Here is a 14,484-nt window from a genome sequence, read left to right as displayed (position 1 = left end):
GATGTCCTTCAATAGATAAATGGATAAAGAAGATGTGGTTCATATATACAATAGAATATTACTCAGCCATTTGAAAGGATGAATACCCACCATTTGGATCGACATGGATGGAACTGGAGGGGATTATGCTAAGTGAAATAAGTCAAGCAGAGAAAGACAACTATCATATGGTTTTACCCCCTCTGCCTTTTTGAGCTCAACTTTTTTTTTTAAATTTTATTTATTTATTTGAGAGAGACAGCCAGCGAGAGAGGGAACACAGCAGGGGAGTGGGAGAGGAAGAAGCAGGCTCCCAGCACAGGAGCCCGATGTGGGACTCAATCCCGGAACGCCGAGATCAGGCCCTGAGGTGAAGGCAGACGCTTAATGACTGCGTTACCCAGGCGCCCCTTGAGCTCAACTCTTAAATCATCTCAGCTTTATTATCTTTTTCTCAGAGAGATGCCACTTGATTATGAATTTAAATAAAGTTACTTTTATTTAAAAATTTTTTTAAAGCATACCATTCTTTTCTTTCAAAACAGGGATCTCTGTCTTCCTCTGGCCAGGTTATTATAACAGAATACTATAGACTGAGTGGCTTATAAACAATGGTTATTTATTTCTCACAGTTTTGGAGGTTGGAAATTTGGTGTCTGGTGAGGGCTCACTTCCTGGTTCATAAATGGCCATCTTCTTATGGTGTTCTTACATAACAGAAGGGACAAGGGAACTCTGCCTCTCTTTTATAAGAGCACTAATCCCATTGATCTAATCACCTCCCCAAAAGCTCACCTCCAAACACCATCACACTGGGGATCAGGTTTCAATACGTGAATTTTGGGGAGATACAAACATTTAGCATACAGAATGAATACATACATATACACACAGAGAGAGAAAGATAGAAATAGGTAGGTCGATATAGATATCTAGTAGCTACTTACATGTGTATTTCATTGTGAATTACCTGTCTCACCTACCAGTTTTCAAGCTCCATAAGATCAAGGACCATACCTACTTACATACTTAGTTCACAGCACAGAATGAGGCCCATTTCAATTAATAGCAATTGAATTTATTGAATGAACAACTTCCCCAAAATGGCACAACCAGTGGGCTTCTGAGACAGGTTTTGAACCTGGTTCTATACTGTTCCTATATCCTTGGGATTTTCATTATGTATCTGAAAGAATTTAGTTCTATGACATGAGAAAATCTTACTAGAAAGAAAGCATCATATTCAGTCTCCTAACACCCATATTATTGCTTTATTCACAGCACCCAAAGTGAGCAACTCTCAGTTCCTGAGCATACATAGCTAAAATGTCCAGGGACAGATTTTAGCTACTGCCCAAACCAGGAGCTCCTTACTTCTTTATCCCTTACCTTCATTCTCAAACCTAATTCTACATAAGAATCACCTGGGGGATATGCTGTTTCTAAATACTAACTAAGGCATAATATCTGGGTAGAGGCCCCAGCATAAGTGATTTTTTGCTCTTCCTAGGGAATTGTTGTATGGGGCCAGAATTTAAAACCCTATTCTCAAATTCCTCTTCTATGAGAGTCATTCCATTCTTTGTCTACATTGTCATTTTCATGTCTGTGATGTGAATCTCAAGAATTTAAGATGAAATATAGACACTTTTAAAGATAGTGTACAATAATATTAGACGCATGGGCACACTCACCACCAGAGAAGCAAACCTAGATTTATCACCTACTGGTTGTATAATCCTGGACAATCTTGGGTCTTCTGTGGACACCATTTCCTTTTTAGTGAAAAGAGAGGTAAAAATAATGCTCATTTCATATGTGCAAATTGCTTGAAAGAGTGCTTGGTATATGATTAGCATTCAAAAAGTATTAGCTATGATCATCGTTATCTTCATCTGTATTTAAGCTGGCCACCACACTTCTCTCCATTTTTCCTTTTCCCTCTTCTTCAGGACCACAATTCCATCTGTACCTCAGAAGAAGGAGGTAAACTTTTATATACCCTCATCAGGCCATCTGGTGACTTCAGGCTATGTGGACTTCTGTCTTGGGATTTCAACTTGAATTCCTGCCCATATGGGAAACTAATTATTTTTTAAAAACATTATAAATTCTGATAAGGCATAATGATCTGTCAGGCTTCCCAATCTCATTAAAAATGACAATCGTCATTTTATACCTCAAGTTGTCTCCTTCCATACAAAAAAAAAAACCCTTTTTGCCCCTATTTGGTTAATTATGGCCAAGTGGTGTCATCCAAAATTCATCAGCCTCAGAGCTGAAGTCATATTCTTTTTCCCCAAGTACATCTCTTTGTCATCCTAGCTTCAGCTGCTCACTTTGTTGCTGTTCCCATCATCTGGGGCCATTTGTCATACATGATAGAAGCCACAAAATTTTAAATTTCATCGTGGGCATGTTAAGGCCCATATCACAGGGGACCTCAAAAGGCCAGGTTTATAGCTGTGCAAACCCTGGAGGAGACAGGATGATAACAGTCAGGCTGGAGGGCTTGGATACCCCAGTCTTTGGGGTCTTTGGGGTCTTTGGGGGCATCGTATGACAGGAAATACCTTCATGAACTCTTGCTGCAATTCCTTCATTCTATAAAGGAGGAAATTGAGGCCCAGAAAGGTCTTAAAATTTGAGCTAGTCAACTTCTTTCTTTTCTCTTTCTTTTCTCTAAGTTCATAGAAGAATAACCAAAAAATCTCTTCTGTCAAGAGACCAATATACATATATGTCTGCAGTAAGAACACATGAACTCAAAAACACTGTGATATTCTACCTTAAGTCAACTTTTCTGATAAATCTGGAATAACTTTTCTTGTTGAGAACCTTGAAAGTCCTCCAACAGAAGGTGAACATTACTCAGTAAGCCCCCTCTCTGCTAGGCTTTGGAGTATAGAAACAAACAAGACAATTCCTGCCCTATAAGAATTCAGGATTTTTTGTTGCTACAAAAGGCAGACAAAGAAATGCTGCTAAACATGGAGGTTGAGGAAACCAAGTGTTTAATAAGTCTAGCAAAGGGGGGAGGATCCACAGCTAACAATTTTTCCTGATGAATTGATGTTCTGCTGCTCACTGTGCACTTTGACTGAGTGTATGGCTCTAATCCCTGGGACCTGTATGCTAATGGTTGTGATTTTAAAGGAACCTTAAGGGGCTTCTGGGTGGCACAGTCCTTAAGCGTCTGCCTTCAGCTCAGGGCGTGATCCCAGCATTCTGGGATCGAGCCCCACGTCAGGCTCCTCCGCTAGGAGCCTGCTTCTTCCTCTCCCACTGTCCCTGCTTGTGCTCCCTCTCTCGCTGGCTGTCTCTCTCTGTCAAATAAATAAATAAAATATTTAATAAAAATAAATAAATAAAGGAACCTTAAAAGGCAAAGTGAATTAATAGATCAACTGCTTCATGCAGCAGTAGGCTTCCTTACAAATGTCGCTGAGCTCCTCTCTCTCACTTTCACAGATTATACCCAGGTAGAATCATTAGCAAGGGATATTCAATAGCCCCTAAACTGAAACCATGGTAAATCTTATTTTAGGGAAAAAAAGTTTTAGGGTGGGAAATAGCAGCTCTTTTCTCCAATTTTGACACTCCTATTTAAACGTGTCTCTTTGCACAAGGACCCTTTCACAGGGAACATTTGTGCATTGTGTCTGAAGATTATTGATGGTGTATAAGGTGAGGGGATAGCTCATACTTGTGCTATACTATTTGTACAACAAGGGCTGGATGCTCAGGGTCAGGCTTTTCCTTGATCATTCCTCCTGGGAACTCGTGCACAGGATTTGTGAAGCAGCACTCCTTTAACAAGACCTTCTGTGAACCTACTACCCCTCGCTGGCTGTGACATTCCACTTCTCATGGCCTCCCCATGCGTTTTACTTGGGGTGACTGCATGTCCCAGCTAGTTCTACCCAGTCCTGGCCCATGCTCTTGTTCCAGTTGAATTATCCAGTGCTTCCTTTCAGTCTCACAAGTCCCTACTTGGGCAACAAGGTGTATGGACTGTAATTATGCTTTCCTTTATCACCTCCTTCTCCACCTAGGCAATTCATTTGTTGGGCTTTCATGTTACTGTGTCTGAGTCGCTGGATGGAACAACCCATGTCTCAATCATCTGCATCTCAGAGCTCAGCACAGTGACCAAAAAGAGTACAAAATATGCCTCATATCTGCGAGTGAATTTAAGAACAAGCAAATCAAAGGACTTCTACTGTTTCTAAATTTTTAAAAAAGATTTTATTTATTTATTTATTTATTTGAGAAAGAGAGAGAGAGAGAGCTTGAGAGCAGGGTGAGGGGCAGAGGGAGAAGCAGACTCCCTGCTGAGCAGGGAGCCCAATGAGAGACTCTATTCCAGGACCCTGGGATCATGACCTGAGCTGAAGGCAGACATTTAACCTACTGAGACACCCAGGTGCCCCAAGACCTCTACTATTTATTCATAATAATAATTATTATTATCATTAACTGTTGTTGTTGTTGTTGTTATTGGGTCTCTACAATTTAACAAGTTCTTTAAAATGATTACTCTATTTGAGCATAATCTTTGGAGTTAGTGAAGAGTCCAGTTGAACTACAAATGTTAAGTGTGCTCAGAGATGTCGACATGTCTAAGCTATCCAAAAAAACCTAGGCATTTTAAGAAGGCACATCTGACTGTCAGAGCTAAAAATTCCATCTGCTAAGGTTAGGATTGGAATTCAAAGTTTTGCCTTTTTTTTTTTTTTTTTGTACTATGACTGTTTTTCATGTTGTCTTCTTGAGATCCATTCTGTGTATTCCCTGCTATCACACACAATAACGTCAGAAGTTCCACAAGGAAAGCGATTCTTGGGGGTTGTCAGTGCTAACTTTGGAAACTGACAGTGCTTTCACAGTTCATCAGAGGTTATCAAGAGCTTCTGATAAGGCCTGGAAAAGTCAGGATTGGTGGAGGATCTGTGTAAATATGAGCTGACTGTGGAAAGCTTTGTGGTTTGTGGATTGCTAGCCAAAGCCCTGGAGTCCTGAGTGCAAGTTTATGGTCTGAATAATAATCATTTTTCTTATATAATGTATCATGAGCTAAGCTTCATACTGTAATTGTATTGAAAATCATGTTTACTGTGAGCAACCAGAGTCTGAGGGGGACTAATTGTCTCAGGGTGAACCAATGGTTTCTCCTGTCGCTTTGAGCTGGGGCTTTCATGCCTGTGAGAAAACAGAGTCTGTGTCACGGGCCCACGCCAGAATCCTTCTCAGCTCACTTGGGGATTTGAGCTTGGAATCTTTTATTCAGTGGAGTCCTTGTTTTAGCTGGTTTGTTGACAAGCAACCAACATCCATCAAATATGCCAGAATATGCCTCCAGAACTCTGTCTTTCTCAGAAAACAAGCTATGACAGCTGGGTCAGCAATTACGGGCCTGGTGGGAAGTCGGCCAGCACTGGCATTTCTCAGCCCCACTGGGATGGAGGGGAGTGTGTGCTGGTTTTATCTTGACCTAAAAGGAGAGCTTTGTGAGCTATAGGACCTGCCCTTATCCTGAAGACTTTTGGGGTCCCCAAATGGGCTCTCCTTCATATTCTAGAGAAATCTGCCAATGTATAACCACCTTAATGAACCACAAATTGAATTGAACTGAATTTGAGATAATGAGGTCCTAAAAATTGATTTTGAGAAAGAGGAAGAATTTATCCACTCTGGGAACTAAATATCTAACAGTTGTGTTCTAGCCGGCATTGTGAATAAAATAAGAAATGCTGAAAGAAGAAATTGGTAACTCCACTGGGGAGGGGTAGGATGGGTAGCCGGGACGGGAATGTGGACTGACCGAACAACACAGGTGAACTTTCTAAAAACCAGAGCTAGTTCTAAAAACCAGAACTGGCCATACACTTTCCCTACTTAAAATACTTTGACAGTTATTTCTCCATTGGCCTCAGGGCCACATTGAAACCCATATTATTTTTAACAGGATGCTCCATCATAAAAGCCCGGACCCTGTCCCCAGCCTCTGGATTCCCTATTGCCTGACATTCTGTGGTTTAGCACAGAGCTTCTCAGACTTCACTTGCATTAGAATCACTTAGAGGGCTCAATACAACTCAGATTTCTGGGTCCTATGCCCAGAGTTTCTGATTCCACACGCCTGTGGTGAGGTCTGAAAACCTGAAACTCCTAACAAGCTTCTAGGGATACCAAGGCTGCTGGTGCAGAGAGCACACTTCTAGAGCCAGTCTGCCAACAAACCTGGAATCCTTGCAGATCCTAGATCTGACCCCATGTCCTCTCCGTTCCTCAAACAGGTGGCTCCTTCCCTCTGCTGGTAATAACCTGTCCTCACACCTCGCCTGCTTGATTTTCACTCAACCCTTAGGACTCAAGAGAAGCATTATCTCTTCCTAGAGAGGGCTAGGCACCCCTCCTTTGGGAACCCCCAGCATACAGTTCTCACCCTCTTCAATCACAGGGATGTGTGATTGTGTGTTTGCTGTCTCTAGCATAATCCTCGGGAGAAGGGACTTCTATAGAGTTTATCACTGTCTACCACTGCCATGTTGAGGGGACTCAACAAAGTTTTGAATACAAGCATGTCTTACTGAAATGAGACCACAGGAATAGACTAGGATAGGGAGTTTGAGCTTAGTGGAGACAGCGAGGGTGGGGAGGGCAATGCATGTCTACCCTAAAAAGTCTCTCAGATATTTGTGTGGCTTCCCTGGCCCTCTGAGGAAGAGCACTGCTCTGAGTAAACTTGGTCTCTGAGTGAAAGAGGAAGTGCAGAAGAGCAGGGACCACAGGGAAATTCATATCAACTTTTAAGGAAAAGAAAATTTCCTACGTAACATTACCCTCCTTTTAAATTGACATCTCCTGCATCTCTGGGTGGCTCAGTCATTTAAGCATCTGCCTTTGGCTTAGGTCATGATCCTGGAGTCCTGGGATCGAGTCCCATATCGGGCTCCCTGCCCATCTGGGAGTCTGCTTCTCCCTCTCCCTGTGCCCCTCTCCCTGCTCATGCCCTCTCTAGCGTACACACACTCTCTCTCAGATAAATAAACTAAATCTTTAAGAAATTGGCATCTCTTTTCTTATATACACATTCCCACATACATACATCCTCCCCAGTGCAAGCTTGATGCTGAGTGTACAAAGTCACGTACATTCTCGTTAGGTATGAGATGTAAATTTCATGTAGTTCTTACACTAACCCCCCACTTTTAAGAGGAAACATTGATGGAAACCAGCTGTGTCACACAACTCATTCCCATGTGTATGCCTTTGGGCAAGGTACATAATCTTTCTGTGCTTTGGCTTCCCCATGTTACAAATGAGAAAAAATACGGACCTCGCGGGGCTGTTAAGAGCAATAAATCAAGCAATATGTGCTAATTTGTTCCTTTTTTCCCCTAGAGAATGGATTACTTCATCCAGAATAAGAAATCTCTATGGGTGGCGTAGAAAGGCAGCGATAAAGAACAAGGAAGATATATTTAGTTTTGTCAGTTACTTTCTTAGTGCCCTTAAAACTATATTCTGAGGCGATTACACACTTTTCCACCTGCCAGTAGGGGCCTATCTCTACACACCTTCCAACACACTCTGTTTTACTTCTTTTCTCTTCTTTGTTTTTTCTTTTCTTTTTTCTTTTATCTTTCCCTTTCTTGGTATTTTTAAAGAGAATCTTCTTTCAAGTTGCTTGTAAGACATGAAGGAAGGTGTTCATGTCCATAACCAGATCCCACGCCGCAAACTAAGTCCTGAAAGTGCTGAACAAGAGAGTCAGGACAGAGCCGTTATAATAAGATCTAAAAAGGAAAAAGCAGCATATAATAGAATTGTTTTTCTTAACAGCCACAGTTTAAAGATATGGGCCTTTATTATTTTCATTTGAAATCTGCTTATCCAAGTGAAGTTGGGAATGCTGGGTACTTGACACAGCTCCATGCCGGGAGGAAGTATTAAGTATTTGGCTGGGGAAGGTTTTAATTTTTCTGTAAACCTCTTTTTCTTTTTTCTTTTTTAACCCCCTGTTCCTCCTTCCAAGAAATGGTTGATGTATTTTGGGTGTGACCCCATATTTCAAAGGTTAGGGGTGTGACCCCATATTTCAAAGGTTAGGGGTGTCTGCCTGAGCTCTCTTAGATTGGCGAAGTATTTCTCTCATTAGCTGTTGGTAGTCTAGGAGGAAAGCTTCTACTCTCCATCAGGTCAATTCTGTGCTTTCTAAAGGGGGCCTCTCAACTCTGCACCAGTGAGCACGTGTATGTGGGTCATGTAGGCATCACGTCCCATGGGGCTGAGCGTTTGCCTCCAGGGAAATGAACGATCTGAGAGTGATTCTGCAGCCAGGCTCTTAAAAGGTGTGGGCAAGTGATGCGACAGGAAGTCAGAGGACAATTGGCAGTATCACCTTTGAGCACAGGTTCCTTACTGGGTCACTAAATCATTTCACAGGTGTTTCTGGGCAGCATAATGTTCTGGGCCCAGTGCAGGGCTCTGAATTAATGAGGTGGGTAATACACATCTGGCCCCTGCCCTCATGAGATGCACTGTCATGCTGGAGAGCTGGACTATAAACACATCAGGAAACAACCAAGAATCAAATTCCAGTTGGGAGGTGAATTATGAGTTAAGTAGCAGGGTGTTTAGGGGAGACTAGCTAATGGGAGGAACCTGTTAGGAAACGCCAACCACCTGCCTGACAACTGAACATCAGAGCCTCATGCAAGACAGGGGCAGCCTTCATGAAGGTGCTCAGTGCACGCAGAACAGGTTAGGTCAGTTGGGACAGGTTGGAATCCAGGTTCTGCCACTTGCTAACTTCATACATCTTCGCCTCTTTGAACCACAGTTTCTTCATTCGAAAAATTGGAATAATAGTATATACCTCATAGGTTGATTGAAATTAAGCAAGTTCACATGTGGAAAACAACAACAGCAACATTTACACCATTACAGGGCCCCTGATATGTGTTCTGCATGTTACCCAGATTAACCCCCGCATTGCACATGCGCACACATTGAAAGTACATCTTGCATAAAGAGGAGTCAGGGTTGGGAAGGGAAGTAAAAGATGAAGTGAAAAAGCAGGAAAGCCAGATCTTGAGAGCTCTCAGAGAGAGAGTTTAAAGGGAGTGTAAAGGGAGTTCACTGAAGGGCTTTAGTGAAGGTGATGTGTGATGTTACTTGTGTTTTATGAGGATGAGAGAATGGGTCAGAGGGAGGTAGCAAACACTGAATCAAGGAGGGCAGTGACAAGGCTATTTTAAGAATGTGGCAAGTGATGATGTCGACTGAATGCATACCTGCTCAGTGTGATATGACAGACACCAAATCAAACCATATTCTTCATATCATCTTTATACTGTAATGCACAAATCTTTACCACTGTAGTAATGCCTTTGGATTAATGATGGATGGGGGGGTGAAATACTGAGTGATTCTACATTTCCAGGTATGGTTTATGTAATTCTCACCTCGACTTCGTAGGGTGAGCTTCTCTTAGCTCCATTGCACGGAAGGAAGATTGAATCCCAAAGAAGTCAAGAAAGTTACCACAAGTCCTCCAGCTAGTAAATAGCAAGACCATAATGGAAACCTGGGGCTGTTAGACTTCAACAGTGTTTTTCTTTGTTTCTGTTTGTTGACTGCTCTGCTAACTTTAGGTTTCATGGCAATATGGAGATGTATTTTCTTGGAGATAACCGAGGTCATCAACACTTCATCAAGTAAGTTACTAGACTAGCTAGTCATTTGAGGGAAAGAAATGTAGGTCATTAATGCCATGATGGATCAGAAGAGAGGGGTGTAAGGCCCTGGAGTGGAGAGAGGAAGAGCCTGGGCACTGTATGCTGAGACATAAGGCACGAGGTGTGTCTTCAAAGCAATAACACATTTCGTGTTTATTCATGAAAGCATTTGTCCCACATTCACAGACAATATAGTGTTTCAGCTTTCTGTTTCCATAGCACTGGGTGTGCCCTCTGTTTTTAGCTCCTAAGTCATATTATTTTGGCTGTCCATAAATAGCATGTGTCATGTCCACTCACTCAGCACCAAAGCTCCTAAGGACCCAGTTCCTAACCCGGAGTCCGGTGCAATAACAGAAAGAAACAATCAGAAGAGAACATAGATTCATAATGTATGCACCCTGCACACACAAAGAATTTCAACTGGAGTGTGAGAAGCTGAAATATGGCAGAAAAGGGATGTTGGGGCACTCTCGGCACCCCCTGGTCAATAATCCATTGAATAAAAAAGTAGAATTGCATCATTTTGGGTGAGAAGGTGGAGTGTCAGCTACCAGATTGCACTGGCTAGCAACTCAAGTCCCTCCAGCTGTCACAATCACGACTAATACTCCCACCATCTATTATTGATTTAACACAAACAATGTGCCAGACATGATGGCATCCCTTTGTATGTCTTATCACTTTAAATGTGTCAGCAGACTTAACTCTTAGCACAGTCTTCTCTAAAGGATGTTAATTACCCCATTTTATGGATGAGGAAATCAAGTCTCAGAGAGAGAGTTGCCCAAAGTGAATCAGCTAACAAGCTATGACTACCCTAGTTTAAAATCCATGACCTTATCTGTACTATGACCCTCATTATTCCATGACTGATCACACGTTGTTGTCTGTAGACTCCATTTGGTTGGATAGGTGTTGAATTAGGGGACATGTGTAGGAATAGTGATAGGATGGTATGGGAGGGGTCTAAGGGAGGTGGCCATTGGTGAAAACCTCTCTGTATCTGGATTATTTCGTTTTAGAGTCTAGAGAGTCATTAGCGACCTTTTGGTTAAAATCGCTTTGTTCCATAGGAATAAATTGTGAAATTTCACTTTAAAACTAATTACAGTAAAAGTATGATTTCATTTTTTACTTTCATTTCAGAATTTTGGTTTTACAAAGAATGTTTCAATTTGGGCAGCTTGAACTTGGCCAAAATAATATACTTAATTTATCATTGTGTATGTTCAAGCTGAGCATTTTAATTTCTTGGTGAATACTGAAAAATTGAATTTTTCTGAGTACTTGATTTCAAATAAGACTAATCCCACCCCCTCCATACACCCATTCACCACTGTCCCACCCACATAAGATGGTATATAATGAATCTGTTTCAAGTTATATTAAACAGCCTTACATTTTTTTCTGTTGTAAAAATGATAAAAGTTCTTTGTAAAAGTTTTTATAATTAAGAAAATGGGAGAAATAATATGAAAATAACATAGTACACCTCCCAAACAGATTGTCTATTAACTGACTTGTAAAGGCTTAGTTTTTTAGAGCAGTTTTAGATTCACAGAAAAAATAGGTCTGCAGATTTCCTACATACCCCCTGCTTCCATATGCAGAGCCTTCCTTATTATCAGCATCCCCCACCAGAGTGGGAAATTTACTACAACTGGTTAACCTACATATCATAATCACCTGAAGGTCATAATTTACATTATGGTTCACTATTGATGTGTATATTCTATGCGGTTGGACAAATGTATGATGACATGGTATTTCCATCATTATAGGGTCATACAGAGTCTTTTCAATGCCCTAGAAATCCTCTGTGCTCCATCAGTTCATCCTTCCCTTCCCCAACTCAGGCAACCACTGATCTTTTTACTGTCCCCATAATTTTGCCTTTTCTAGGACGTTGCGTCGTTGGAATCAAACTGTAGTCTTTTCAGATTGGTTTCTTTCACTTGGTAATATACATTTAAGTTTTGTTCATGTATTTTCATGGCTTGCTAGCTCATTTCTTTTTAGTGCTGAATAATATTCCACTGTCTTGATGTACCAGTTTATTTATACGTCCACCTACTAAAGGACATCTTGGTTGCTTCCAAGATTTGGCAATTATGAATAAAGCTGTTATAAACACCCATGTGCAGATTTTTGTGTGAACATAAGTTTTCAACTTCTTTGTGTAAATACCAAGCAGTGAGGTTGCTGGATAGTATGATAAGAGTATGTTTAGTTTTTAAGAAACCACAAAATTGTCTTCCAAAGTGGCTGCTCCGTTTTGCATCCCTACTATGAATGAATGAGAGTTCCTCTTGTTCCACACCCTCACCATCATTTCTTGTTGTCAGTGTTCCATATTTAGGCCATTCTAATCGCTGTAGAGTGGTATCTCCTTATTGTTTTAATTTGCATTTTCTTAAGAACATGTGATGTGGGACATCTTTTCATATACTTATTTGACATCTCTATATATTCTCTGGTGAGGTGAGAATTTCTGTTAATATTTTGGCATATAATTTTCTGATATGTTTATACATATCCACTAAATAAGTTGATTTAGATCATGATTATTTGATTTTCTTTTTGCTTAATAATATTAATTATAATTAGAATTCAATTGTAATAATTGAACATTTTTATATATAAAATCAAATTATATATATCACTAACACAAGATAAGGCAGGGATGGTAAGGATGCCATGTATCTGCCCTCCCTATACAAACAGCAGTCTTCCTTTACTGCACGTTCTTTTCCACTGAACTCAGAGGAGGTCTCAGAATCTTTCTCAACAAAGGTTCTATGAAGATAGTACTATTCAGTTAGATGTGGAATAATAGAACACATTTTTCATGTCTAACCTTGAACCTGAGATGAGGGGATCAAGTGGCTCCAACTATCAGAAGCAAATTAATAATGACAATGAATCATGACAGATTATTACTACTAGGCATCTGACACCATAGAGCCTGACATAGGTACTTGTGGTATTCTTACCCTGTCCCCTCTAGCAAAATATGACATATCACTAATGAGGGGTTTTACTTCCAGGCTAATGACCAGATCACTTAGACTCAGTGTGTGATACTTGCTTGTGAATGAATAATCCCCCTGAGTCTAATTAGGTTGGGTCTATTCTGTATGCTTTCTGTTGATATGGGACCTTCCAAATGTCAAGAACATTCCTATAAATTGGAGAACAACTAAGATGAGAAGCAGAAAGAGCAATTTTGAAGATATGCACTAATCTCTCTCTCTCTATCTCTCCCTGTTCCCAGAATCAGATGTTGCTGACTTTGATGGCCGAAGCTCCCTTCTGTATAGGTTCAATCAGAAGCTGATGAGTACTCTCAAAGATGTGATCTCTCTGAAGTTCAAGAGCATGCAAGGAGATGGAGTTCTGTTCCATGGAGAAGGTCAACGTGGAGACCACATCACCCTGGAGCTCCAGAAGGGGAGGCTCGCCCTTCATCTCAACTTGGGTAGGGTCAGGCTTTTTTCCTTTCCATGTTGAGCTATCAGGAACCCTATTCTGTGGTGGGCCACAGTTTCTTATTTCCCTTGTATGTCAGGTGGAAGTCACTGGAATACAATCTAAGTGACATTTTCCCCTTTTACATATTGGGGAAGAAAAAATAAACATTTTGTGAAATAGTTAAGCCACAGAGAGCATTCTTTGAAACAAGATAATATTGGTAGGTAGGGATCACTACAAGCTCATACATATATATTTATTTATGTATACTTATATATAAATATATATATATTTACTTATCTATCTACTTATCTATCTACTTATTTATCTGTTTATCTCTTTTAATACTATTTAACTTGAGCAAGTTTAACACACATGCACACATATTTTAATGAAGCTTGCTCACAATCTATTCTGATTGATACATTCATGAAAGTTCAGTCCCAGGGGAAAAATGGAGAAGAGACATTTTAATTTAGTTTTGTTTTTATTTGTTTATTACTATTATTACTACGATGATGATGATGATGATTTTGGTTAAGGAGAGAGAGGGTCATATGTATAGTGGAAAGTCTAAGTTTTTGGGCATTCCCATGTCTTGGTAAGGGAAACAGTGTTTCCTTTAAGTGCCCTGGCTGTGCCAGGGGGAGCTCTGACTTGCCAAATGCCAGCTAAATTAGTACAAAGTCCTGCCTCCTGTGTATTTAGGACACCATCCTCCCCCTGTGCATTGGCATCTAGCATGGCCTGCTTCACCACAGGTAGGCCATCATTGTAATTTCCTTGTAATCAATTTCCTATCCCAGGGAAAGAGAGAGAAGGGCTCAGCCTCCTTTGTATGCTCAAAGGTAGTTTTGAAGGAAGAGTGAACCAAGTGCTGAAGGCAGGGAGCAGAATTCTCAAAGGTGCAAAGGCAAACCAAAAAGTTCTTCCATAGAAAAAGAAACAAAAGAGAGAGAGAGAGAACCCAAGTTGAATAAAAAGGAAGTGCCATTCTTTATGAGAATGATTCCCTGCCTTTCACTGATATTTGTTAGTATTAGGGGTGAATATTGTACTTGTGGAAGAGAATTGCCACTAAGTATTTGCTATCAAAGTAAAGAAGGACAATCATAGCAGAACTGAGTTTGTAAGTTTAAGTTTTTTCCCAGTTTAACTGGGAAAAACCTCAGATAAATACATTTTCACAATTAGAAGAAGAGACATAAAAATGAAGTTTAGTGTGGACTCACCTCAAAAGCCAAACAACATAAGTCTATTTTGAGGCATTTCTGAGTCTCTTCTT

The 14,484-nt window shown here is 40.6% G+C and overlaps 1 protein-coding gene across 1 annotated transcript in view; it reads left to right on the top strand.

Annotated features, from left to right (window-relative positions):
• CNTNAP5 (contactin associated protein family member 5) overlaps positions 1–14,484 on the top strand; it is an 820,239-nt gene that overhangs the window by 355,645 nt on the left and 450,110 nt on the right. The window contains exon 5 of the mRNA XM_034654380.1: positions 13,003–13,206. Within this exon, the coding sequence (XP_034510271.1) occupies positions 13,003–13,206 (204 nt within the window). The remainder of the gene's footprint in view (positions 1–13,002; positions 13,207–14,484) is intronic.

Source organism: Ailuropoda melanoleuca, chromosome 2, assembly GCF_002007445.2.
Source record: "Ailuropoda melanoleuca isolate Jingjing chromosome 2, ASM200744v2, whole genome shotgun sequence".
NCBI classification, from domain to species: domain Eukaryota; kingdom Metazoa; phylum Chordata; class Mammalia; order Carnivora; family Ursidae; genus Ailuropoda; species Ailuropoda melanoleuca.
This window is presented reverse-complemented; position numbering and strand designations above follow the sequence as displayed.